Below are 27,904 nucleotides of genomic sequence, written 5' to 3' on the forward strand. Positions count from 1 at the left end.
TTCCCCCTAGCCTTCTCTCTCCCCTCTCTAGCCCTTCCTAGTCTTCTCTCTCTCAAGCCCTTCCTCCCAGAACCAGGTATAGAACAGCAGGTCAGCAGGTAGGAACAGCAGGTAGGTCCTCCCATCCTTCTCTCTCTCAAGCCAGGTTCCTCCCAGCAGGTAGGATCAGGTCACTCTAGCCCTTCCTCCCAGCAGGTTCTCAGCAGGTCAGCAAGCCCTTCCTCCCAGCCTTCTCTCTCAAGCCCTTCCTCCCAGCCTTCTCTCTCTCTAGCCCTTCCTCCCAGCCTTCTCTCTCTCTAGCCCTTCCTCCCAGCCTTCTCTCTCTAGCCCTTCCTCCCAGCCTTCTCTCTCTCTAGCCCTTCCTCCCAGCCTTCTCACTCTAGCCCTTCCTCCCAGCCTTCTATCTCTCTAGCCCTTCCTCCCAGCCGTCTCTCTCTCTAGCCCTTCCTCCCAACCTTCTGTCTCTCTAGCCCTTCCCCTAGCTTTCTCTCTCTCTAGCCCTTCCTTCCTATTCTTCTCTCTCTCTAGCCCTTCCTCCCAGACTTCTATTTAGCCCTTTCTCCCAGCCTTCTCTCTATATAGCCCTTCCTCCCAGCCTTCTCTCTATCTAGCCCTTCCTCCCAGCCTTCTCTCTATATAGCCCTTCCTCCCAGCATTCTCTCTATCTAGCCCTTCCTCCCAGCCTTCTCTCTATCTAGCCCTTCCCACTAGCCTTCTCTCTGTCTTCCTCTCTCTAGCCCTTCCTCCCTCTAGCCCTTCTCTCTCTCTAGCCCTTCCTCCCAGCCTTCTCTCTCTCTAGCCCTTCCTCCCAGCCGTCTCTCTCTAGCCCTTCCTCCCAACCTTCTGTCTCTCTAGCCCTTCCCCTAGCTTTCTCTCTCTCTAGCCCTTCCTTCCTATTCTTCTCTCTCTCTAGCCCTTCCTCCCAGCCCTTCCTCCCTCTAGCCCTTCTCTCTCTAGCCCTTTCTCTCTAGCCCTTCCTCCCTCTAGCCCTTCTCTCACCTGTTTTCTTCATTCTCTCTAATCCATGTTTCCCTCTCTCTGGCTGGCCCATTCTCTCTCTGGCTGGCCCATTCTCTCTCTGGCTGACCCACCAGGCAGTATGCCAACAGAGGGAGGGAGGGAAGGAAAGGAGAGAGGGAAGGAGGGGGAGTACCATACCCAGTATGCCAACGGAGGGAGGGGAGGAAAGGAGAGAGGGAGGGAAGGAAAGGAGAGAGGGAGGAGAGTAACATACCCAGTATGCCAACGGAGGGAGGGAGGGAAGGGAGAGAGGGAGGGAGGGAAGGAAAGGAGAGAGGGAGGGGAGTACCATACCCAGTATGCCAACGGAGGGAGGGAATGAAATGAGAGAGGGAGGGGAGTACCATACCCAGTATGCCAATGGAGGGGGAAGGGAGAGAGGGAGGGAAGGAAGGAGGAGGGAGGGAGTACCATACCCAGTATGCCAACGGAGGGAGGGAAAGAGAGAGGGAGGGAGTACCATACCCAGTATGCCAACGGAGGGAGGGAAGGGAGGGAGGGAGAGGGAGGGGGAGTACCATACCCAGTATGCCAACGGAGGGAGGGAAGGAGGGAGGGAGGGAGAGGGGGAGTACCATACCCAGTATGCCAACGGAGGGAGGGAGGGAGGGAGGGAGGGAGGGAAGGAAAGGAGGGAGGGGGGGGGGGAGTACCATACCCAGTATGCCAACGGAGGGAGGGAAGGAAAGGAGGGAGGGAGGGGGATTACCATACCCAGTATGCTGAGGGAGGGAAGGAGGGAGGGGAGTACCATACCCAGTATGCCGAGGGAGGGAGGGAGAGAGGGAGGGGAGTACCATACCCAGTATGCCGAGGGAGGGAGGGGGAGGGAGGGGGAGTACCATACCCAGTATGCCGAGGGAGGGAGGGGAGTACCATACCCAGTATGCCGAGGGAGGGAGGGGAGTACCATACCCAGTATGCCGAGGGAGGGAAGGAAAGGAGAAAGAGAACCATATTACCAACCCCTCACAACACACAGCCAGCCGACCTGACTCAGACTAGAGCCCATTGAGAACCGGAGCACCGAGACTAAGGACCGACGCTGTTTCCCTGGATATCCAACACGCCACTTTGGAGCAACACGGTCAGATTGTTACTGCTATACTACCCACAAACCCCTCAGCCCTACTCCAGGACAGAGACATGAACCCCGTCCGGACCCAGGCTGTCCAGACTGAGGAAGATGCGGAAACGGAAGGTAGGTAGCGAGAGCTGTCAGATCCACACGCCTACAGAACAAATGTGCCAACTATGGGACGACTCACTATGTCAACTTTGTTGGCTATTTCTGTACATATCAAAAGTGTCGATAGTTGGAGTGCCCTCTTGGTAGATTGGTTGTTATTCATTCATTGATGGTCACTATGAGCGGTGAGTCATGTTTTATAGGGCTTTATAGACGTGTTTATAGCATTGAAATCGGGTACATTGACACACACACACACACACACACACACACACACACACACACACACAGACACACACACACACACACACACACACACACACACACACACACACACACACACACACACACACACACACACACACACACACACACAGACACACACACACACAGAGACACACACACACACACACACACACACACACACACACACACACACACACACACACACAGAGAGAGACACACACACACACACACACACACACACAGAGACACACACACACACACACACACACACACACACAGACACACACACACACACACACACACAGAGACACACACACACACACACACACACACACACACACACACACACACACACACACACACACACACACACACACACACACACACACACAGGCTGTGAAGTGATTTAAGAGCTCTTCTCTGTCTCTCCCCTCACTAGCTTACATAACTGGTATACCAGCTGCATGTCTGTGTCAGAGAGGCCGCAAATAACCTGCCAGGTGCTAATCGACTACATAGAGGGGTTATGTTACTGGACTGAGGGGCTACTGAGGGGCTACTGAGGGGCTAGGCTACTGAGGGGCTACTGAGGGGCTAGGCTACTGAGGGGCTAGGCTACTGAGGGGCTACTGAGGGGCTAGGCTACTGAGGGGCTAGGCTACTGAGGGCTAGGCTACTGTAGGGCTAGGCTACTGAGGGGCTAGGCTACTGAGGGGCTAGGCTACTGAGGGGCTAGGCTACTGAGGACTAGGCTACTGAGGGGGCTACTGAGGGGCTAGGCTACTGAGGGGCTAGGCTACTGAGGGGCTAGGCTGAGGGGCTAGGCTACTGAGGGGCTAGGCTACTGAGGGGCAAGGTTACTGAGGGGCTAGGCTACTGAGGGGCTGAGGGGCTAGGCTACTGAGGGGCTGAGGTTACTGAGGGCTAGGCTACTGAGGGGCTACTGAGGGGCTAGGCTACTGAGGGGCTAGGCTACTGAGGGGCTAGGCTACTGAGGGGGGCTACTGAGGGCTAGGCTACTGAGGGCTAGGCTACTGAGGGCTAGGCTACTGAGGGAGGCTGAGGCTACTGAGGGCTAGGTTACTGAGGGCTAGGCTACTGAGGGCTAGGCTACTGAGGGGGGCTACTGAGGGGCTACTGAGGGGCTACTGAGGGGCTAGGCTACTGAGGGGCTAGGCTACTGAGGGGCTAGGCTACTGAGGGACTAGGCTACTGAGGGGCTAGGCTACTGAGGGGCTAGGCTACTGAGGGCTAGGCTACTGAGGGGCTAGGCTACTGAGGGGCTAGGCTACTGAGGGGCTAGGTTACTGAGGGGCTAGGCTACTGAGGGGCTAGGTTACTGAGGGGCTAGGCTACTGAGGGGCTAGGCTACTGAGGGGCTAGGCTACTGAGGGGCTAGGCTACTGAGGGGCTAGGCTACTGAGGGGCTACTGAGGGGCTAGGCTACTGAGGGGCTAGGCTACTGAGGGCTCAGGCTACTGAGGGGCTACTGAGGGCTAGGGCTACTGAGGCTAGGCTACTGAGGGGCTAGGTTACTGGACTGGGGCTAGGCTACTGAGGGGTTAGGCTACTGAGGGGCTAGGCTACTGAGGGGCTAGGCCGTACTGAGGGCTAGGCTACTGAGGGACTAGGTTACTGACTGGGGGCGTGTAGAGGGGTTAGGCTACTGAGGGACTAGGTTACAGGCTGACTGGGTCAGGGCTAGAGGGGCTACTGAGGGACTAGGCTACTGATGCTGGGTCAGGGGCTACTGAGGGACTAGGCTACTGAGGGACTAGAGGGGGCTACTGAGGGGCTAGGCTACTGAGGGCTACTAGGCTACTGAGGGACTAGGCTACTGATGGGGTCAGCTACTGAGGGGCTAGGCTACTGAGGGGAGGGACTACTACTGATGCTGGGGCAAGGTTACTGAGGGGCTAGGCTACTGACTGGGGCTAGGTGTACTGAGGGGACTAGGTTACTGGACTGAGGGCTAGCTGTGTAGAGGGGTTATGCTACTGAGGGGTTACTGAGGGCTAGGCTACTGAGGGCTACTATGGCTACTGAGGGACTAGGCTAGGCTACTGAGGGGCTAGGCTACTGAGGGACTAGGTTACTGAGGAGGACTAGAGGGGCTACTGAGGGGCTAGGCTACTGAGGGGTCAGGCTACTGAGGGGCTAGGCTACTGAGGGGTTACTACTGAGGGGCTACTGAGGGACTAGGCTACTGAGGGCTAGGTTACTGGACTGATGCTGGGTCAGCTAGCCCTGTAGAGGGGGGTACTCTACTGAGGTTTACTGGACTGAGGGCTACTGAGGGACTAGGTTACTGACTGGGGGGGCTACTGAGGGGGGCTCAGGCTGTGTAGAGGGGTTACTGAGGGGCTAGGTTACTGACTGGGGCTAGGCTACTGAGGGACTAGGACTGCTGGGTCAGCTAGCTGTGTAGAGGGGTTATGGTACTCTACTGAGGGGCTACTGACTGGGAGCTAGGTTACTGAGGGCTAGGCTACTGAGGGGCTGGAGGCTACTAGAGGGGTTAGGTCTACTGAGGGCTAGGCTACTGAGGGGCAAGGTTACTGAGCTAGGCTACTGGACTGATGCTGGGTCAGCTAGCTGTGTAGAGGGGTTATGTTACTCTACTGAGGGGCTAGGTTACTGGACTGATGCTGGGTCAGCTATCCGTGTAGAGGGGTTATGGTACTCTACTGAGGACTAGGTTACTGGACTGGGTCAGCTAGCTGTAGAGGGGGTTACTCTACTGAGGACTAGGTTACTGGACTGGGTCAGCTAGCTGTGTAGAGGGGTTATGTTACTCTACTGAGGGACTAGGTTACTGGACTGGGTCAGCTAGCTGTGTAGAGGGGTTCTCTACTGAGGGACTAGGTTACTGGACTGGGTCAGCTAGCTAGAGGGGGTTTCTCTACTGAGGACTAGGTTACTGGACTGGGTCAGCTAGCTGTGTACTCTACTGAGGGACTAGGTTACTGGACTGGGTCAGCTAGCTGTGTAGAGGGGTTATGTTACTCTACTGAGGGACTAGGTTACTGGAAGGTTACTAGAGGGGTTATGTTACTCTACTGAGGGACTAGGTTACTGGACTGATGCTGGGTCAGCTAGCTGTGTAGAGGGGTTATGGTACTCTACTGAGGGACTAGGTTACTGGACTGATGCTGGGTCAGCTAGCTGTGTAGAGGGGTTATGGTACTCTACTGAGGGACTAGGTTACTGGACTGGGTCAGCTAGCTGTGTAGAGGGGTTATGGTACTCTACTGAGGGACTAGGTTACTGGGACTGGGTCAGCTAGCTGTGTAGAGGGGTTATGGTACTCTACTGAGGGACTAGGTTACTGGACTGGGTCAGCTAGCTGTGTAGAGGGGTTATGGTACTCTACTGAGGGACTAGGTTACTGGACTGGGTCAGCTAGCTGGGTTCAGCTCTACTGAGCTAGGTTACTGGACTGGGGGTAGCTGTGTAGAGGGTTATGTTACTCTACTGAGGGACTAGGTTACTGGACTGGGTCAGCTAGCTGTGTAGAGGGGTTATGTTACTCTACTGAGGGACTAGGTTACTGGACTGATGCTGGGTCAGCTAGCTGTGTAGAGGGGGTTATGGTACTCTACTGAGGGACTAGGTTACTGGACTGGGTCAGCTAGCTGTGTAGAGGGGTTATGGTTACTCTACTGAGGGACTAGGTTACTGGACTGGGTCAGCTAGCTGTGTAGAGGGGTTATGGTGAGGGACTCTACTGAGGGACTAGGTTACTGGACTGGGTCAGCTAGCTGTGAGGGGTTATGTTCTCTACTGAGGGACTAGGTTACTGGACTGATGCTGGGTCAGCTAGCTGTGTAGAGGGGTTATGGTGCTCTACTGAGGGACTAGGTTACTGGACTGGGTCAGCTAGCTGTGTAGAGGGGTTATGGTACTCTACTGAGGGACTAGGTTACTGGACTGGGTCAGCTAGCTGTGTAGAGGGGTTATGGTACTCTACTGAGGGACTAGGTTACTGGACTGATGCTGGGTCAGCTAGCTGTGTAGAGGGGTCATGGTACTCTACTGAGGGACTAGGTTACTGGACTGGGATTAGCTAGCTGCGTAGAGGGGTTATGTTACTCTACTGAGGGACTAGGTTACTGGACTGATGCTGGGTCAGCTAGCTGTGTAGAGGGGTTATGTTACTCTACTGAGGGACTAGGTTACTGGACTGATGCAGGGTCAGCTAGCCGTGTAGAGGGGTTATGTTATTCTACTGAGGGACTAGGTTACTGGACTGGGTCAGCTAGCTGTGTAGAGGGGTTATGTTACTCTACTGAGGGACTAGGTTACTGGACTGGGTCAGCTAGCTGTGTAGAGGGGTTATGGTTCTCTACTGAGGGACTAGGTTACTGGACTGGGTCAGCTAGCTGTGTAGAGGGGTTATGGTACTCTACTGAGGGACTAGGTTACTGGACTGATGCTGGGTCAGCTAGCTGTGTAGAGGGGTTATGGTACTCTACTGAGGGACTAGGTTACTGGACTGGGTCAGCTAGCTGTGTAGAGGGGTTATGGTACTCTACTGAGGGACTAGGTTACTGGACTGGGTCAGCTAGCTGTGTAGAGGGGTTATGGTACTCTACTGAGGGACTAGGTTACTGGACTGGGTCAGCTAGCTGTGTAGAGGGGTTATGGTTACTCTACTGAGGGACTAGGTTACTGGACTGGGTCAGCTAGCTGTGTAGAGGGGTTATGGTACTCTACTGAGGGACTAGGTTACTGGACTGGGTCAGCTAGCTGTGTAGAGGGGTTATGTTACTCTACTGAGGGACTAGGTTACTGGACTGGGTCAGCTAGCTGTGTAGAGGGGTTATGTTACTCTACTGAGGGACTAGGTTACTGGACTGGGTCAGCTAGCTGTGTAGAGGGGTTATGTTACTCTACTGAGGGACTAGGTTACTGGACTGGGTCAGCTAGCTGTGTAGAGGGGTTATGTTACTCTACTGAGGGACTAGGTTACTGGACTGGGTCAGCTAGCTGTGTAGAGGGGTTATGTTTCTACTCAGGTTACTGGACTGATGCTGGGTCAGCTAGCTGTGTAGAGGGGTTATGGTTACTACTGAGGGACTAGGTTACTGGACTGGGTCAGCTAGCTGTGTAGAGGGGTTATGGTTCTCTACTGAGGGACTAGGTTACTGGACTGGGTCAGCTAGCTGTGTAGAGGGGTTATGGTTCTCTACTGAGGGACTAGGTTACTGGACTGGGTCAGCTAGCTGTGTAGAGGGGTTATGAGGACTAGGTTACTTAGGGGTTATGTTACTCTACTGAGGGACTAGGTTACTGGACTGGGTCAGCTAGCTGTGTAGAGGGGTTATGTTACTCTACTGAGGGACTAGGTTACTGGACTGGGTCAGCTAGCTGTGTAGAGGGGTTCTCTACTGAGGGACTAGGTTACTGGACTGGGTCAGCTAGCTGTGTAGAGGGGTTATGTTACTCTACTGAGGGACTAGGTTACTGGACTGGGTCAGCTAGCTGTGTAGAGGGGTTATGTTACTCTACTGAGGGACTAGGTTACTGGACTGGGTCAGCTAGCTGTGTAGAGGGGTTATGGTTACTCTACTGAGGGACTAGGTTACTGGACTGGGTCAGCTAGCTGTGTAGAGGGGTTATGAGAGGGGTTATGGTTACTCTACTGAGGGACTAGGTTACTGGACTGATGACTGGGTCAGCTAGCTGTAGAGGGGTTATGGGTTACTCTACTGAGGGACTAGGTTACTGGACTGGGTCAGCTAGCTGTGTAGAGGGTTATGTTACTCTACTGAGGGACTAGGTTACTGGACTGGGTCAGCTAGCTGTGTAGAGGGGTTATGTACTACTCTGAGACTGAGGACTAGGTTACTGGACTGATGCTGGGTCAGCTAGCTGTGTAGAGGGGTTATGTTACTCTACTGAGGGACTAGGTTACTGGACTGGGTCAGCTAGCTGTGTAGAGGGTTATGGTACTCTACTGAGGGACTAGGTTACTGGACTGGGTCAGCTAGCTGTGTAGAGGGGTTATGGTTCTCTACTGAGGACTAGGTTACTGGACTGGGTCAGCTAGCTGTGTAGAGGGTTATGTTACTCTACTGAGGGACTAGGTTACTGGACTGGGTCAGCTAGCTGTGTAGAGGGGTTATGTTACCTCTACTGAGGGACTAGGTTACTGGACTGGGTCAGCTGAGAGCTGTGTAGAGGGGTTATGGTTACGTCTACTGAGGGACTAGGTTACTGGACTGGGTCAGCTAGCTGTGTAGAGGGGTTATGTTACTCTACTACTGAGGGACTAGGTTACTGGACTGGGTCAGCTAACCTGTGCCAGAGAGGGGTTATGTTACTCTACTGAGGAGACGAGGTTATGCAGGATGACTGGGGCTAGCTGTGTAGAGGAGGTTGATGTTACTCTGACTGAGCCAGTGGACTAGGTTACTGATGAACCTGAGACTGTACTGAGAGGGTTATGTTACGCTGCCTGACAACCTGAGACTAACCCTAGGTCACAGGTCTCAGTTAACCCTACCTTACAGGGGACAACGAGTGAGGAGGAGGGGGCCCAGGGGGAGACATTCTGGGCCAAGACGAGGTCTCAACTTTAAATGGAAGATGTGGATGATGGGATACGTCTACAACCTGAGACTGTACTGAGAGAGAGGATGATGGGATACGTCTACAACCTGAGACTGTACTGAGAGAGAGGATGATGGGATACGTCTACAACCTGAGACTGTACTGAGAGAGAGGATGATGGGATACGTCTACAACCTGAGACTGTACTGAGAGAGAGGATGATGGGATACGTCTACAACCTGAGACTGTACTGAGAGAGAGGATGATGGGATACGTCTACAACCTGAGACTGTACTGAGAGAGAGGATGATGGGATACGTCTACAACCTGAGACTGTACTGAGAGAGAGGATGATGGGATACGTCTACAACCTGAGACTGTACTGAGAGAGAGGATGATGGGATACGTCTACAACCTGAGACTGTACTGAGAGGATGATGGGATACGTCTACAACCTGAGACTGTACTGAGAGAGAGGATGATGGGATACGTCTACAACCTGAGACTGTACTGAGAGGATGATGGGATACGTCTACAACCTGAGACTGTACTGAGAGAGAGGATGATGGGATACGTCTACAACCTGAGACTGTACTGAGAGAGAGGATGATGGGATACGTCTACAACCTGAGACTGTACTGAGAGAGAGGATGATGGGATACGTCTACAACCTGAGACTGTACTGAGAGAGAGGATGATGGGATACGTCTACAACCTGAGACTGTACTGAGAGAGAGGATGATGGGATACGTCTACAACCTGAGACTGTACTGAGAGAGAGGATGATGGGATACGTCTACAACCTGAGACTGTACTGAGAGAGAGGATGATGGGATACGTCTACAACCTGAGACTGTACTGAGAGAGAGGATGATGGGATACGTCTACAACCTGAGACTGTACTGAGAGAGAGGATGATGGGATACGTCTACAACCTGAGACTGTACTGAGAGAGGATGATGGGATACATCTACAACCTGAGACTGTACTGAGAGAGAGGATGATGGGATACGTCTACAACCTGAGACTGTACTGAGAGAGAGGATGATGGGATACGTCTACAACCTGAGACTGTACTGAGAGAGAGGATGATGGGATACGTCTACAACCTGAGACTGTACTGAGAGAGAGGATGATGGGATACGTCTACAACCTGAGACTGTACTGAGAGAGAGGATGATGGGATACGTCTACAACCTGAGACTGTACTGAGAGAGAGGATGATGGGATACGTCTACAACCTGAGACTGTACTGAGAGAGAGGATGATGGGATACGTCTACAACCTGAGACTGTACTGAGAGAGAGGATGATGGGATACGTCTACAACCTGAGACTGTACTGAGAGAGAGGATGATGGGATACGTCTACAACCTGAGACTGTACTGAGAGAGAGGATGATGGGATACGTCTACAACCTGAGACTGTGGGACAACCTGAGAGAGGATGATGGGATACGTCTACAACCTGAGACTGTACTGAGAGAGAGGATGATGGGATACGTCTACAACCTGAGACTGTACTGAGAGAGAGGATGATGGGATACGTCTACAACCTGAGACTGTACTGAGAGAGAGGATGATGGGATACGTCTACAACCTGAGACTGTACTGAGAGAGAGGATGATGGGATACGTCTACAACCTGAGACTGTACTGAGAGAGAGGATGATGGGATACGTCTACAACCTGAGACTGTACTGAGAGAGAGGATGATGGGATACGTCTACAACCTGAGACTGTACTGAGAGAGAGGATGATGGGATACGTCTACAACCTGAGACTGTACTGAGAGAGAGGATGATGGGATACGTCTACAACCTGAGACTGTACTGAGAGAGAGGATGATGGGATACGTCTACAACCTGAGACTGTACTGAGAGAGAGGATGATGGGATACGTCTACAACCTGAGACTGTACTGAGAGAGAGGATGATGGGATACATCTACAACCTGAGACTGTACTGAGAGAGAGGATGATGGGATACGTCTACAACCTGAGACTGTACTGAGAGAGGATGATGGGATACGTCTACAACCTGAGACTGTACTGAGAGAGAGGATGATGGGATACGTCTACAACCTGAGACTGTACTGAGAGAGAGGATGATGGGATACGTCTACAACCTGAGACTGTACTGAGAGAGGATGAGAGGATGATGGGATACGTCTACAACCTGAGACTGTACTGAGAGAGAGGATGATGGGATACGTCTACAACCTGAGACTGTACTGAGAGAGGATGATGGGATACGTCTACAACCTGAGACTGTACTGAGAGAGAGGATGATGGGATACGTCTACAACCTGAGACTGTACTGAGAGAGAGGATGATGGGATACGTCTACAACCTGAGACTGTACTGAGAGAGAGGATGATGGGATACGTCTACAACCTGAGACTGTACTGAGAGAGAGGATGATGGGATACGTCTACAACCTGAGACTGTACTGAGAGAGAGGATGATGGGATACGTCTACAACCTGAGACTGTACTGAGAGAGAGGATGATGGGATACGTCTACAACCTGAGACTGTACTGAGAGAGAGGATGATGGGATACGTCTACAACCTGAGACTGTACTGAGAGAGAGGATGATGGGATACGTCTACAACCTGAGACTGTACTGAGAGAGAGGATGATGGGATACGTCTACAACCTGAGACTGTACTGAGAGAGAGGATGATGGGATACATCTACAACCTGAGACTGTACTGAGAGAGAGGATGATGGGATACGTCTACAACCTGAGACTGTACTGAGAGAGAGGATGATGGGATACGTCTACAACCTGAGACTGTACTGAGAGAGAGGATGATGGGATACGTCTACAACCTGAGACTGTACTGAGAGGATGATGGGATACATCTACAACCTGAGACTGTACTGAGAGAGAGGATGATGGGATACGTCTACAACCTGAGACTGTACTGAGAGAGAGGATGATGGGATACGTCTACAACCTGAGACTGTACTGAGAGAGAGGATGATGGGATACGTCTACAACCTGAGACTGTACTGAGAGAGAGGATGATGGGATACGTCTACAACCTGAGACTGTACTGAGAGAGAGGATGATGGGATACGTCTACAACCTGAGACCTGAGACTGTACTGAGAGAGAGGATGATGGGATACGTCTACAACCTGAGACTGTACTGAGAGAGAGGATGATGGGATACGTCTACAACCTGAGACTGTACTGAGAGAGAGAGACGTCTACAACCTGAGATGATGGGATGATGGGATACGTCTACAACCTGAGACTGTACTGAGAGAGGATGATGGGATACGTCTACAACCTGAGACTGTACTGAGAGAGAGGATGATGGGATACGTCTACAACCTGAGACTGTACTGAGAGAGGATGATGGGATACGTCTACAACCTGAGACTGTACTGAGAGAGGATGATGGGATACGTCTACAACCTGAGACTGTACTGAGAGAGAGGATGATGGGATACGTCTACAACCTGAGACTGTACTGAGAGAGAGGATGATGGGATACGTCTACAACCTGAGACTGTACTGAGAGAGAGGATGATGGGATACGTCTACAACCTGAGACTGTACTGAGAGAGAGGATGATGGGATACGTCTACAACCTGAGACTGTACTGAGAGAGGATGATGGGATACGTCTACAACCTGAGACTGTACTGAGAGAGAGGATGATGGGATACGTCTACAACCTGAGACTGTACTGAGAGAGAGGATGATGGGATACGTCTACAACCTGAGACTGTACTGAGACTGTAGAGAGGATGATGGGATACGTCTACAACCTGAGACTGTACTGAGAGAGAGAGGATGATGGGATACGTCTACAACCTGAGACTGTACTGAGAGAGAGGATGATGGGATACGTCTACAACCTGAGACTGTACTGAGAGAGAGGATGATGGGATACGTCTACAACCTGAGACTGTACTGATACGTCTACAACCTGAGACTGTACTGAGAGAGAGGATGATGGGATACGTCTACAACCTGAGACTGTACTGAGAGAGAGGATGATGGGATACGATCTACAACCTGAGACTGTACTGAGAGAGAGGATGATGGGATACGTCTACAACCTGAGACTGTACTGAGAGAGAGGATGATGGGATACGTCTACAACCAACCTGAGACTGTACCTGAGACTGAGAGAGGATGATGGGATACGTCTACAACCTGAGACTGTACTGAGAGAGAGGATGATGGGATACGTCTACAACCTGAGACTGTACTGAGAGAGAGGATGATGGGATACGTCTACAACCTGAGACTGTACTGAGAGAGAGGATGATGGGATACGTCTACAACCTGAGACTGTACTGAGAGAGAGGATGATGGGATACGTCTACAACCTGAGACTGTACTGAGAGAGAGGATGATGGGATACGTCTACAACCTGAGACTGTACTGAGAGAGAGGATGATGGGATACGTCTACAACCTGAGACTGTACTGAGAGAGAGGATGATGGGATACGTCTACAACCTGAGACTGTACTGAGAGAGAGGATGATGGGATACGTCTACAACCTGAGACTGTACTGAGAGAGAGGATGATGGGATACGTCTACAACCTGAGACTGTACTGAGAGAGAGGATGATGGGATACGTCTACAACCTGAGACTGTACTGAGAGAGAGGATGATGGGATACGTCTACAACCTGAGACTGTACTGAGACTGTAGAGAGAGGATGATGGGATACGTCTACAACCTGAGACTGTACTGAGAGAGAGGATGATGGGATACGTCTACAACCTGAGACTGTACTGAGAGAGAGGATGATGGGATACGTCTACAACCTGAGACTGTACTGAGAGAGAGGATGATGGGATACGTCTACAACCTGAGACTGTACTGAGAGAGAGGATGATGGGATACGTCTACAACCTGAGACTGTACTGAGAGAGAGGATGATGGGATACGTCTACAACCTGAGACTGTACTGAGAGAGAGGATGATGGGATACGTCTACAACCTGAGACTGTACTGAGAGAGAGGATGATGGGATACGTCTACAACCTGAGACTGTACTGAGAGAGAGGATGATGGGATACGTCTACAACCTGAGACTGTACTGAGAGAGAGGATGATGGGATACGTCTACAACCTGAGACTGTACTGAGAGAGAGGATGATGGGATACGTCTACAACCTGAGACTGTACTGAGAGAGAGGATGATGGGATACGTCTACAACCTGAGACTGTACTGAGAGAGAGGATGATGGGATACGTCTACAACCTGAGACTGTACTGAGAGAGAGGATGATGGGATACGTCTACAACCTGAGACTGTACTGAGAGAGAGGATGATGGGACGTCTACAACCTGAGACTGTACTGAGAGAGAGGATGATGGGATACGTCTACAACCTGAGACTGTACTGAGAGAGAGGATGATGGGATACCTCTACAACCTGAGACTGTACTGAGAGAGAGGATGATGGGATACCTCTACAACCTGAGACTGTACTGAGAGAGAGGATGATGGGATACGTCTACAACCTGAGACTGTACTGAGAGAGAGGATGATGGGATACGTCTACAACCTGAGACTGTACTGAGAGAGGATGATGGGATACGTCTACAACCTGAGACTGTACTGAGAGAGAGGATGATGGGATACGTCTACAACCTGAGACTGTACTGAGAGAGAGGATGATGGGATACGTCTACAACCTGAGACTGTACTGAGAGAGAGGATGATGGGATACGTCTACAACCTGAGACTGTACTGAGAGAGAGGATGATGGGATACGTCTACAACCTGAGACTGTACTGAGAGAGAGGATGATGGGATACGTCTACAACCTGAGACTGTACTGAGAGAGAGGATGATGGGATACGTCTACAACCTGAGACTGTACTGAGAGAGAGGATGATGGGACCTGAGACGTCTACAACCTGAGACTGTACTGAGAGAGAGGATGATGGGATACGTCTACAACCTGAGACTGTACTGAGAGAGAGGATGATGGGATACGTCTACAACCTGAGACTGTACTGAGAGAGAGGATGATGGGATACGTCTACAACCTGAGACTGTACTGAGAGAGAGGATGATGGGACGTCTACAACCTGAGACTGTACTGAGAGAGAGGATGATGGGATACGTCTACAACCTGAGACTGTACTGAGAGAGAGGATGATGGGATACGTCTACAACCTGAGACTGTACTGAGAGAGAGGATGATGGGATACATCTACAACCTGAGACTGTACTGAGAGAGAGGATGATGGGATACGTCTACAACCTGAGACTGTACTGAGAGAGAGGATGATGGGATACGTCTACAACCTGAGACTGTACTGAGAGAGAGGATGATGGGACGTCTACAACCTGAGACTGTACTGAGAGAGGATGATGGGATACGTCTACAACCTGAGACTGTACTGAGAGAGAGGATGATGGGATACGTCTACAACCTGAGACTGTACTGAGAGAGAGGATGATGGGATACGTCTACAACCTGAGACTGTACAACCTGAGACTGTAGAGAGGATGATGGGATACGTCTACAACCTGAGACTGTACTGAGAGAGAGGATGATGGGATACGTCTACAACCTGAGACTGTACTGAGAGAGAGGATGATGGGATACGTCTACAACCTGAGACTGTACTGAGAGAGAGGATGATGGGATACGTCTACAACCTGAGACTGTACTGAGAGAGAGGATGATGGGATACGTCTACAACCTGAGACTGTACTGAGAGAGAGGATGATGGGATACGTCTACAACCTGAGACTGTACTGAGAGGATGATGGGATACATCTACAACCTGAGACTGTACTGAGAGAGAGGATGATGGGATACGTCTACAACCTGAGACTGTACTGAGAGGATGATGGGATACATCTACAACCTGAGACTGTACTGAGAGAGAGGATGATGGGATACGTCTACAACCTGAGACTGTACTGAGAGAGAGGATGATGGGATACGTCTACAACCTGAGACTGTACTGAGAGAGAGGATGATGGGATACGTCTACAACCTGAGACTGTACTGAGAGGATGATGGGATACGTCTACAACCTGAGACTGTACTGAGAGAGGATGATGGGATACGTCTACAACCTGAGACTGTACTGAGAGAGAGGATGATGGGATACGTCTACAACCTGAGACTGTACTGAGAGAGAGGATGATGGGATACGTCTACAACCTGAGACTGTACTGAGAGGATGATGGGATACGTCTACAACCTGAGACTGTACTGAGAGAGGATGATGGGATACGTCTACAACCTGAGACTGTACTGAGAGAGAGGATGATGGGATACGTCTACAACCTGAGACTGTACTGAGAGGATGATGGGATACGACTACAACCTGAGACTGTACTGAGAGAGAGGATGATGGGATACGTCTACAACCTGAGACTGTACTTTAAAAAATATATACTTTTATTTAACTTGGCAAGTCAGTTAAGAACAAATTCTTATTTTTCTGCCCCCTGTTTTGAGGGGCAGAATGACAGAGTTGTACCTTGTCAGCTCGGGGATTTGAACTTGCAACCTTCCGGTTACTAGCCCAACGCTCTAACCACTAGGCTACCCTGCCGCCCCTGAGAGAGAGGATGATGGGAAATAGTTCCATATCACGTGTCCTACATAGAATAAATATGATTTAATTGTGTTGCCAGGTGTGGATGTGGATGCTGAGCTGGCAGCTGCCATCATGTCCAGGAGGATCATCCAGTCTCTGATCACCGTGGAAGCCTGGGAGGGGTACACCTTCGCTGACCATCAGATCAAGATCAAGGAGTCACATGACCTCTACGGAGCTGTGATGTGGCCCTCGGTACAACACGCGCCTTCCGCCCACCTTCATCATCCTCACTAACACTACCTCTACGCCCACCTTCATCATGCTCACTAACACTACCTCTACGCCCACCTTCATCATCCTCACTAACACTACCCTTATGGTCACCTTCGTCATCCTCACTAACACTACCCTTATGGTCACCTTCGTCATCCTCACTAACACTACCCTTATGGTCACCTTCGTCATCCTCACTAACACTACCCTTATGGTCACCTTCATCATCCTCACTAACACTACCACTCACCTTCATCATCCTCACTAACACTACCCTTATGGTCACCTTCATCATCCTCACTAACACTACCACTCACCTTCATCACCCTCACTAACACTACCCTTATGGTCACCTTCATCATCCTCACTAACACTACCCTTATGGTCACCTTCATCATCCTCACTACCACTCACCTTCATCACCCTCACTAACACTACCCTTATGGTCACCTTCATCATCCTCACTAACACTACCCTTATGGTCACCTTCATCATCCTCACTACCACTCACCTTCATCACCCTCACTAACACTACCCTTATGGTCACCTTCATCATCCTCACTACCACTCACCTTCATCACCCTCACTAACACTACCCTTATGGTCACCTTCATCATCCTCACTAACACTACCCTTATGGTCACCTTCATCATCCTCACTAACACTACCACTCACCTTCATCACCCTCACTAACACTACCACTCACCTTCATCATCCTCACTAACACTACCCTTATGGTCACCTTCATCATCCTCACTAACACTACCACTCACCTTCATCATCCTCACTAACACTACCACTCACCTTCATCATCCTCACTAACACTACCCCTATGGTCACCTTCATCATCCTCACTAACACTACCCTTATGGTCACCTTCATCATCCTCACTACCACTCACCTTCATCATCCTCACTAACACTACCCTTATGGTCACCTTCATCATCCTCACTACCACTCACCTTCATCATCCTCACTAACACTACCCTTATGGTCACCTTCATCATCCTCACTAACACTACCCTTATGGTCACCTTCATCATCCTCACTAACACTACCCTTATGGTCACCTTCATCATCCTCACTAACACTACCACCCACCTTCATCATCCTCACTAACACTACCACTCACCTTCATCATCCTCACTAACACTACCCTTATGGTCACCTTCATCATCCTCACTACCACTCACCTTCATCATCCTCACTAACACTACCCTTATGGTCACCTTCATCATCCTCACTAACACTACCCTTATGGTCACCTTCATCATCCTCACTAACACTACCCTTATGGTCACCTTCATCATCCTCACTAACACTACCACTCACCTTCATCATCCTCACTAACACTACCACTCACCTTCATCATCCTCACTAACACTACCCTACCGCTCACCTTCATCATCCTCACTACCACTCACCTTCATCATCCTCACTAACACTACCCTACCGCTCACCTTCATCATCCTCACTACCACTCACCTTCATCATCCTCACTAACACTACCCTACCACTAATCTTCATCACAATCATTACTTTTAAATTCCACTTTTTTCCTCACCATGTACATCTTCATCCATCAACTTAATTTTCATAATGTCCTGTTAGTTCACATTGCATTGTGTTTATTTCCCATCAGGCCATAGTGCTGTGTTACTTCCTGGATACGCACCGTGACACGTACAACCTGCTGGACAAGAACGTCATCGAGCTGGGCGCCGGGACCGGTCTGGTCTCCATAGTTACAAGCCTTCTAGGTGAGACAATCTTGTATTTACAAAGTCTCATGGGTGGTCCCAGACACCCTCCCCGTATCACTGAGCTGTCCTGGGGGGTCCCAGACACCCTCCTTGTATCACTGAGCTGTCCTGGGGGGTCCCAGACACCCTCCTCGTACCACTGACCTGTCCTGGGGGGTCCCAGACACCCTCCTCGTATCACTGAGCTGTCCTGGGGGGTCCCAGACACCCTCATCGTATCACTGAGCTGTCCTGGGGGGTCCCAGACACCCTCCTCGTATCACTGAGCTGTCCTGGGGGTCCCAGACACCCTCCCGTATCACTGAGCTGTCCTGGGGGTCCCAGACACCCCCTCCTCGTATCACTGAGCTGTCCTGGGGGTCCCAGACACCCTCCTCGTATCACTGAGCTGTCCTGGGGGTCCCAGACACTGAGCCTGGGGGTCCCTCCTCCTAGCGTATCACTGAGCTGTCCTGGGGGTCCCAGACACCCTCCTCGTATCACTGAGCTGTCCTGGGGGTCCCAGACACCCTCCTCGTATCACTGAGCTGTCCTGGGGGTCCCAGACACCCTCCTCGTATCACTGAGCTGTCCTGGGGGTCCCAGACACCCTCCTCGTATCACTGAGCTGTCCTGGGGGGGGGTCCCAGACACCCTCTGAGCTCGTATCACTGAGCTGTCCTGGGGGTCCCAGACACCCTCCTCGTATCACTGAGCTGTCCTGGGGGTCCCAGACACCCTCCTCGTATCACTGAGCTGTCCTGGGGGTCCCAGACACCCTCCTCGTATCACTGAGCTGTCCTGGGGGTCCCAGACACCCTCCTCGTATCACTGAGCTGTCCTGGGGGTCCCAGACACCCTCCTCGTATCACTGAGCTGTCCTGGGGGTCCCAGACACCCTCCTCGTATCACTGAGCTGTCCTGGGGGTCCCAGACACCCTCCCAGACACCCTCCTCGTATCACTGAGCTGTCCTGGGGGGGTATCACTGAGCTGTCCTGGGGGTCCCAGACACCCTCCTCGTATCACTGAGCTGTCCTGGGGGTCCCAGACACCCTCCTCGTATCACTGAGCTGTCCTGGGGGTCCCAGACACCCTCCTCGTATCACTGAGCTGTCCTGGGGGTCCCAGACACCCTCCTCGTATCACTGAGCTGTCCTGGGGGTCCCAGCTGTCACTGAGCTGTCCTGGGGGTCCCAGACACCCTCCTCGTATCACTGAGCTGTCCTGGGGGTCCCAGACACCCTCCTCGTATCACTGAGCTGTCCTGGGGGTCCCAGACACACTGAGCTGTCCTGGGGGTCCCAGACACCCTCCTCGTATCACTGAGCTGTCCTGGGGGTCCCAGACACCCTCCTCGTATCACTGAGCTGTCCTGGGGGTCCCAGACACCCTCCTCGTATCACTGAGCTGTCCTGGGGGTCCCAGACACCCTCACCTCGTATCACTGAGCTGTCCTGGGGGAGCTGTCACTGAGCTGTCCTGGGGGTCCCAGACACCCTCCTCGTATCACTGAGCTGTCCTGGGGGTCCCAGACACCCTCCTCGTATCACTGAGCTGTCCTGGGGGTCCCAGGAGCTGTCCTGGGGGTCCCAGACACCCTCCTCGTATCACTGAGCTGTCCTGGGGGTCCCAGACACACACTGAGCTGTCCTGGGGGTCCCAGACACCCTCCTCGTATCACTGAGCTGTCCTGGGGGTCCCAGACACCCTCCTCGTATCACTGAGCTGTCCTGGGGGTCCCAGACACCCTCCTCGTATCACTGAGCTGTCCTGGGGGTCCCAGACACCCTCCTCGTATCACTGAGCTGTCCTGGGGGTCCCAGACACCCCCTCACCTCGTATCACTGAGCTGTCCTGGGGGTCCCAGACACCCCTCGTATCACTGAGCTGTCCTCTGTCCTGGGGGTATCACTCCCAGACACCCTCCTCGTATCACTGAGCTGTCCTGGGGGTCCCGTATCAGAGCTGTCCTGGGGGTCCACCCTCCTCGTATCACTGAGCTGTCCTGGGGGTCCCAGACACCCTCCTCGTATCACTGAGCTGTCCTGGGGGTCCCAGACACCCTGTCCTCCCAGACACCCTCCTCGTATCACTGAGCTGTCCTGGGGGTCCCAGACACCCTCCTCCCAGTATCACTGAGCTGTCCTGGGGGTCCCAGACACCCTCCTCGTCCCAGACACCCTCCTCGTATCACTGAGCTGTCCTGGGGGTCCCCAGACACCCTCCTCGTATCACTGAGCTGTCCTGGGGGTCCCCAGACACCCTCCTCGTATCACTGAGCTGTCCTGGGGGTCCCAGACACCCTCCTGGGGGTCCCAGTCGTATCACTGAGCTGTCCTGGGGGTCCCAGACACCCTCCTCGTATCACTGAGCTGTCCTGGGGGTCCCAGACACCCTCCTCGTATCACTGAGCTGTCCTGGGGGTCCCAGACACCCTCCTCGTATCACTGAGCTGTCCTGGGGGTCCCAGACACTGAGCCTCCTCCGTATCACTGAGCTGTCCTGGGGGTCCCAGACACCCTCCTCGTATCACTGAGCTGTCCTGGGGGTCCCAGACAGTATCACTGAGCTGTCCTGGGGGTCCCACCCTCCTCGTATCACTGAGCTGTCCTGGGGGTCCCAGACACCCTCCTCGTATCACTGAGCTGTCCTGGGGGTCCCAGACACCCTCCTCGTATCACTGAGCTGTCCTGGGGGTCCCAGACACCCTCCTCGTATCACTGAGCTGTCCTGGGGGTCCCAGACACCCTCCTCGTATCACTGAGCTGTCCTGGGGGTCCCAGACACCCTCCTCGTATCACTGAGCTGTCCTGGGGGTCCCAGACACCCTCCTCGTATCACTGAGCTGTCCTGGGGGTCCCAGACACCCTCCTCGTATCACTGAGCTGTCCTGGGGGTCCCAGACACCCTCCTCGTATCCTGAGCTGTCCTGGGGGTCCCAGACACCCTCCTCGTATCACTGAGCTGTCCTGGGGGTCCCAGACACCCTCCTGTCCTGGGGGTCCCAGACACCCTCCTCGTATCACTGACTGAGCTGTCCTGGGGGTCCCAGACACCCTCCTCGTATCACTGAGCTGTCCTGGGGGTCCCAGACACCCTCCTCGTATCACTGAGCTGTCCTGGGGGTCCCAGACACCCTCCTCGTATCACTGAGCTGTCCTGGGGGTCCCAGACACCCTCCTCGTATCACTGAGCTGTCCTGGGGGTCCCAGACACCCTCCTCGTATCACTGAGCTGTCCTGGGGGTCCCAGACACCCTCCTCGTATCACTGAGCTGTCCTGGGGGTCCCAGACACCCTCCTCGTATCACTGAGCTGTCCTGGGGGGGTCCCAGACACCCTCCTCGTATCACTGAGCTGTCCTGGGGTCCACTGAGCTGTCCTGGGGGTCCCAGACACCCTCCTCGTATCACTGAGCTGTCCTGGGGGTCCCAGACACCCTCCTTGTATCACTGAGCTGTCCTGGGGGTCCCAGACACCCCCTTTTCACACCCCCTCGTATCACTGAGCTGTCCTCAATCCCCAGACAATCACTGAGCTGTCCTGGGGGTCCAGACAGACACCCAGACACCCTCCTGTAGCTTTGGGGGTCCCAGACACCCTCGTATCACTGAGCTGATGGGGGTCTCAGACACCCTCCTGTATGAGCTGTCCTGGGGTCCCAGACACCCTCCTCGTATCACTGAGCTGTCCTGGGGGTCCCAGACAGCTGTCCTGGGGTCCCAGACCTAAAACCCTTCCTGTTTCAAAACAGCAATCAGGTCAAAAGCTGTAGCACACCCTCCTCGTATCACTGAGCTGTCCTGGGGGTGACACCCTCCTCGTTCAGAGGACAGACACCCTCCCACTGAAAGGCTGTCCTGGGGGGTGTCACAGCTGTCCTGGGGGAACCAGGCCAGACATCCCTCCTCGTTTGTAAGCCAGCAGGGGGTCCCAGACACCCTTCTGGCTGTCCTGGGGGTCCCAGACTGAGCTGTCCTGGGGGGAACCCTCCTCCTAGGACTGAGACATCTCCTTCCTGTTTGGGGGGTCCCCAGACACCTAGAGAGGAACCAGGCTGCTGTCCTGGGGGTCCCAGACACCCTCCTCTTCTGGCTGACCTCCTCGTACCACTGGGTGGGGGAGATTCAACAGAACATGTCCAAGATGTTCAAATCCTTCACTAGCTGTCCTGGGATGACCAGCAGGGTCAAATAATAATCATCACAGTGACAGTTGTCACTGAGCTGTCTGGGGGTGCAACAGGTCAGCACCTCAGGAGTAAATGTCAGTTGGCTTTTGATAGCCGATTGAGAGGATCTCAGACCGCTCCTGCTGTCTCTCAGAGCTGTTGAAAACAGCAGGTCTGGGGGTCCCAGACACCCTCCTCGTATCACTGAGCTGTCCTGAGCTCACTCCTGGGGGTCCCAGACCCTCCTTCCTGTTTGGTAGACACTGACAGCAGGTCTGGGGGGTCCCAGCACACCTCCTCATCACCGCCCTCTCCAGAGGACAGACATCTCCTTCCTGTTTGGTAACTGACAGCAGGTCTGGGACAGTAGCACCTCCGGTCACACTGCCCTCTCCAGAGGACAGACATCTCCTTCCTGTTTGGTAACTGACAGCAGGTCTGGGACAGGTAGCACTGTCCTGGGGGTCACACCCTCCCTCTCCAGAGGACAGACATCTCCTTCCTGTTTGGTAACTGACAGCAGGTCTGACAGCAGGACACCCCGCCCTCTCAGAGGACAGACATCTCCTTCCTGTTTGGTAACTGACAGCAGGTCTGGGACAGGTAGCACGTCACGGTCCACCAGCCCTCTCCAGAGGACAGACATCTCCTTCCTGTTTGGTAACTGACAGCAGGTCTGGGACAGGTAGCACGTCCGGTCACACCGCCCTCTCCAGAGGACAGACATCTCCTTCCTGTCTTTGGTACACTGACAGCAGGTCTGGGACAGGTAGCACGTCCGGTCACACCGCCCTCTCCAGAGGACAGACATCTCCTTCCTGTTTGGTAACTGACAGCAGGTCTGGGACAGGTAGCACGTCCGGTCACACCGCTCTGAGCTCCAGAGGACAGACATCTCCTTCCTGTTTGGTAACTGACAGCAGGTCTGGGACAGGACAGACACCCCTCTCTCAGAGGACAGACATCTCCTTCCTGTTTGGTAACTGACAGCAGGTCTGGGACAGGTAGCACGTCCGGTCACACCGCCCTCTCCAGAGGACAGACATCTCCTTCCTGTTTGGTAACTGACAGCAGGTCTGGGACAGGTAGCACGTCCGGTCACACCGCCCTCTCCAGAGGACAGACATCTCCTTCCTGTTTGGTAACTGACAGCAGGTCTGGGACAGGTAGCACGTCCGGTCACACCGCCCTCCAGAGGACAGACATCTCCTTCCTGTTTGGTAACTGACAGCAGGTCTGGGACAGGTAGCACGTCCGGTCACACCGCCCTCTCCAGAGGACAGACATCTCCTTCCTGTTTGGTAACTGACAGCAGGTCTGGGACAGGTAGCACGTCCGGTCACACCGCCCTCTCCAGAGGACAGACATCTCCTTCCTGTTTGGTAACTGACAGCAGGTCTGGGACAGGTAGCACGTCCGGTCACACCGCCCTCTCCAGAGGACAGACATCTCCTTCCTGTTTGGTAACTGACAGCAGGTCTGGGACAGGTAGCACGTCCCGGACAGACACCGCCCTCTCCAGCTGTCCGTCCCACAGGACAGACATCTCCTTCCTGTTTGGTAACTGACAGCAGGTCTGGGACAGGTAGCACGTCCGGTCACACCGCCCTCTCCAGAGGACAGACATCTCCTTCCTGTTTGGTAACTGACAGCAGGTCTGGGACAGGTAGCACGTCCGGTCACACCGCCCTGGAATTATCAGAGGACAGACATCTCCTTCCTGTTTGGTAACTGACAGCAGGTCTGGGACAGGTAGCACGTCCGGTCACACCGCCCTCTCCAGAGGACAGACATCTCCTTCCTGTTTGGTAACTGACAGCAGGTCTGGGACAGGTAGCACGTCCGGTCACACCGCCCTCTCCAGAGGACAGACATCTCCTTCCTGTTTGGTAACTGACAGCAGGTCTGGGACAGGTAGCACGTCCGGTCACACCGCCCTCTCCAGAGGACAGACATCTCCTTCCTGTTTGGTAACTGACAGCAGGTCTGGGACAGGTAGCACGTCCGGTCACACCGCCCTCTCCAGAGGACAGACATCTCCTTCCTGTTTGGTAACTGACAGCAGGTCTGGGACAGGTAGCACGTCCGGTCACACCGCCCTCTCCAGAGGACAGACATCTCCTTCCTGTTTGGTAACTGACAGCAGGTCTGGGACAGGTAGCACGTCCGGTCACACCGCCCTCTCCAGAGGACAGACATCTCCTTCCTGTTTGGTAACTGACAGCAGGTCTGGGACAGGTAGCACGTCCGGTCACACCGCCCTCTCCAGAGGACAGACATCTCCTTCCTGTTTGGTAACTGACAGCAGGTCTGGGACAGGTAGCACGTCCGGTCACACCGCCCTCTCCAGAGGACAGACTCTCCAGAGGACAGACATCTCCTTCCTGTTTGGTAACTGACAGCAGGTCTGGGACAGGTAGCACGTCCGGTCACACCGCCCTCTCCAGAGGACAGACATCTCCTTCCTGTTTGGTAACTGACAGCAGGTCTGGGACAGGTAGCACGTCCGGTCACACCGCCCTCTTCAGAGGGACATCTCCTTCCTGTTTGGTAAGAGCAGGTCTGGGACAGGTAGCACGTCCGGTCACACCGCCCTCCAGAGGACAGACATCTCCTTCCTGTTTGGTAACTGACAGCAGGTCTGGGACAGGTAGCACGTCCGGTCACACCGCCCTCTCCAGAGGACAGACATCTCCTTCCTGTTTGGTAACTGACAGCAGGTCTGGGACAGGTAGCACGTCCGGTCACACCGCCCTCTTCAGAGGACAGACATCTCCTTCCTGTTTGGTAACTGACAGCAGGTCTGGGACAGGTAGCACGTCCGGTCACACCGCCCTCTCCAGAGGACAGACATCTCCTTCCTGTTTGGTAACTGACAGCAGGTCTGGGACAGGTAGCACGTCCGGTCACACCGCCCTCTCCAGAGGACAGACATCTCCTTCCTGTTTGGTAACTGACAGCAGGTCTGGGACAGGTAGCACGTCCGGTCACACCGCCCTCTTCAGAGGACAGACATCTCCTTCCTGTTTGGTAACTGACAGCAGGTCTGGGACAGGTAGCACGTCCGGTCACACCGCCCTCTCCAGAGGACAGACATCTCCTTCCTGTTTGGTAACTGACAGCAGGTCTGGGACAGGTAGCACGTCCGGTCACACCGCCCTCTCCAGAGGACAGACATCTCCTTCCTGTTTGGTAACTGACAGCAGGTCTGGGACAGGTAGCACGTCCGGTCACACCGCCCTCTCCAGAGGACAGACATCTCCTTCCTGTTTGGTAACTGACAGCAGGTCTGGGACAGGTAGCACGTCCGGTCACACCGCCCTCTTCAGAGGACAGACATCTCCTTCCTGTTTGGTAACTGACAGCAGGTCTGGGACAGGTAGCACGTCCGGTCACACCGCCCTCTCCAGAGGACAGACATCTCCTTCCTGTTTGGTAACTGACAGCAGGTCTGGGACAGGTAGCACGTCCGGTCACACCGCCCTCTCCAGAGGACAGACATCTCCTTCCTGTTTGGTAACTGACAGCAGGTCTGGGACAGGTAGCACGTCCGGTCACACACGTCCGGTCACACCGCCCCCTCTTCAGAGGACAGACATCTCCTTCCTGTTTGGTAACTGACAGCAGGTCTGGGACAGGTAGCACGTCCGGTCACACCGCCCTCTCCAGAGGACAGACATCTCCTTCCTGTTTGGTAACTGACAGCAGGTCTGGGACAGGTAGCACGTCCGGTCACACCGCCCTCTCCAGAGGACAGACATCTCCTTCCTGTTTGGTAACTGACAGCAGGTCTGGGACAGGTAGCACGTCCGGTCACACCGCCCTCTCCAGAGGACAGACATCTCCTTCCTGTTTGGTAACTGACAGCAGGTCTGGGACAGGTAGCACGTCCGGTCACACCGCCCTCTCCAGAGGACAGACATCTCCTTCCTGTTTGGTAACTGACAGCAGGTCTGGGACAGGTAGCACAGACATCTCCTTCCTGTTTGGTAACTGACAGCAGGTCTGGGACAGGTAACGTCCGTCACACCGCCCTCTCCAGAGGACAGACATCTCCTTCCTGTTTTCCTGACAGCAGGTCTTTGGTAACCGCCCTGACAGCAGGTCTGGGACAGGTAGCACGTCCGGTCCGGTGAAACCGCCGGTCCGGTGAAACCGCCCTTTCAGAGGACAGACATCTCCTTCCTGTTTGGTAACTGGTGTTTTTTTCCCTAGGTGCCAAAGTGACGTCCACAGACCTGCCGGAGGTGCTGAGTAACCTGCAGTATAACGTCCTGCGTAACACCAGGGGTTCCTGTAGACACGCTCCTCGTGTCACTGAGCTGTCCTGGGGGAAGGAGCTGGAACAACACTTCCCTCGGGCCGCCTGTCACTACGACTATGTGTTCGCTGCCGATGTGGTGTACTGCCACCCCTACCTGGCGGAACTCTTGGACACCTTCGATCACCTGTGTCAGGACGGGACAGAGATCCTCTGGGCCATGAGGTTCCGTCTGGACAGAGAACCAGTTCGTAGAACGGTTCCAGACCAGGTTCCATCTGGATGAACTGTACGATCTGCCCAGTCTCAGTATCAAACTGTACCGAGCATCAAGGAAGGAGACGAAGACACGATCTGGAGAGGCAGCTTAATACTACCATGCTCTACGGAAGCAGTCTGAGACACTGCAGGGGGATGGAGAGATGGGGATGTGTGTTCTTTGATTGAATCCCGGCCACTCACTCAGAGAACAAGCCCCTCCCCACCCCGCCAATCCCCTCCCCACCCAGCCCCTCCCCACCCAGCCAAACCTCTCCCCACCCAGCCAAGCCCCTCCCCACCCAGCCAAGCCCCTCCCTCCCCACCCAGCCCCTCCCCACCCCGCCAAACCCCTCCCCACCCAGCCAAGCCCCTCCCCACCCAGCCAAGCCACTCCCCACCCAGCCAAGCCCCTCCCCACCCCGCCAAGCCCCTCCCCACCCAGCCAAGCCCCTCCCCACCCAGCCCCTCCCTCAACAAAGGCATTGTCGAGAAGCGCATTACACTTAACTCTTGAAGGTAATTTACCCTTGATGGTTACTGTCCTCTTTACGGAGGTTACAGTCCTCTTTACGGAGATACCTTTTCTCTTTACAGAGGTTACTGTCCTCTTTACGGAGTGACCTTTCCTCTTTACGGAGA

At 53.7% G+C, this 27,904-nt stretch overlaps 1 protein-coding gene and 1 long non-coding RNA gene across 6 annotated transcripts; one reads left to right on the forward strand and one right to left on the reverse strand.

The window, feature by feature from the left end:
* Positions 1-1,927: 1,927 nt before the first annotated feature.
* Positions 1,928-27,648, forward strand: LOC127923855 (protein-lysine methyltransferase METTL21E-like). Its single transcript, XM_052507997.1, has 4 exons — positions 1,928-2,221; positions 16,651-16,808; positions 18,472-18,589; positions 26,959-27,648. The coding sequence occupies exons 1-4, from the start codon at positions 2,167-2,169 to the stop codon at positions 27,288-27,290; spliced, it is 663 nt and encodes a 220-aa protein (XP_052363957.1). The 5' UTR covers positions 1,928-2,166; the 3' UTR covers positions 27,291-27,648.
* On the reverse strand, positions 9,280-16,515 carry LOC127923856 (uncharacterized). 5 transcript variants are annotated; one of them, XR_008115780.1, is made up of 6 exons: positions 16,298-16,515; positions 16,084-16,211; positions 15,958-16,041; positions 15,125-15,212; positions 11,623-11,710; positions 10,846-10,960 (listed from the first exon to the last, which is right to left on the reverse strand). It is a non-coding gene; the product is annotated as an uncharacterized LOC127923856 (long non-coding RNA). The 5 variants fall into 5 exon arrangements; XR_008115781.1 differs by lacking the exon at positions 11,623-11,710; XR_008115784.1 differs by lacking the exons at positions 10,846-10,960; positions 11,623-11,710; positions 15,125-15,212 and adding an exon at positions 9,280-9,465 and having other exon boundaries at positions 15,914-16,041.
* Positions 27,649-27,904: the final 256 nt, after the last annotated feature.

This window comes from Oncorhynchus keta, unplaced genomic scaffold (genome assembly GCF_023373465.1).
Source record: "Oncorhynchus keta strain PuntledgeMale-10-30-2019 unplaced genomic scaffold, Oket_V2 Un_contig_330_pilon_pilon, whole genome shotgun sequence".
NCBI lineage: Eukaryota > Metazoa > Chordata > Actinopteri > Salmoniformes > Salmonidae > Oncorhynchus > Oncorhynchus keta.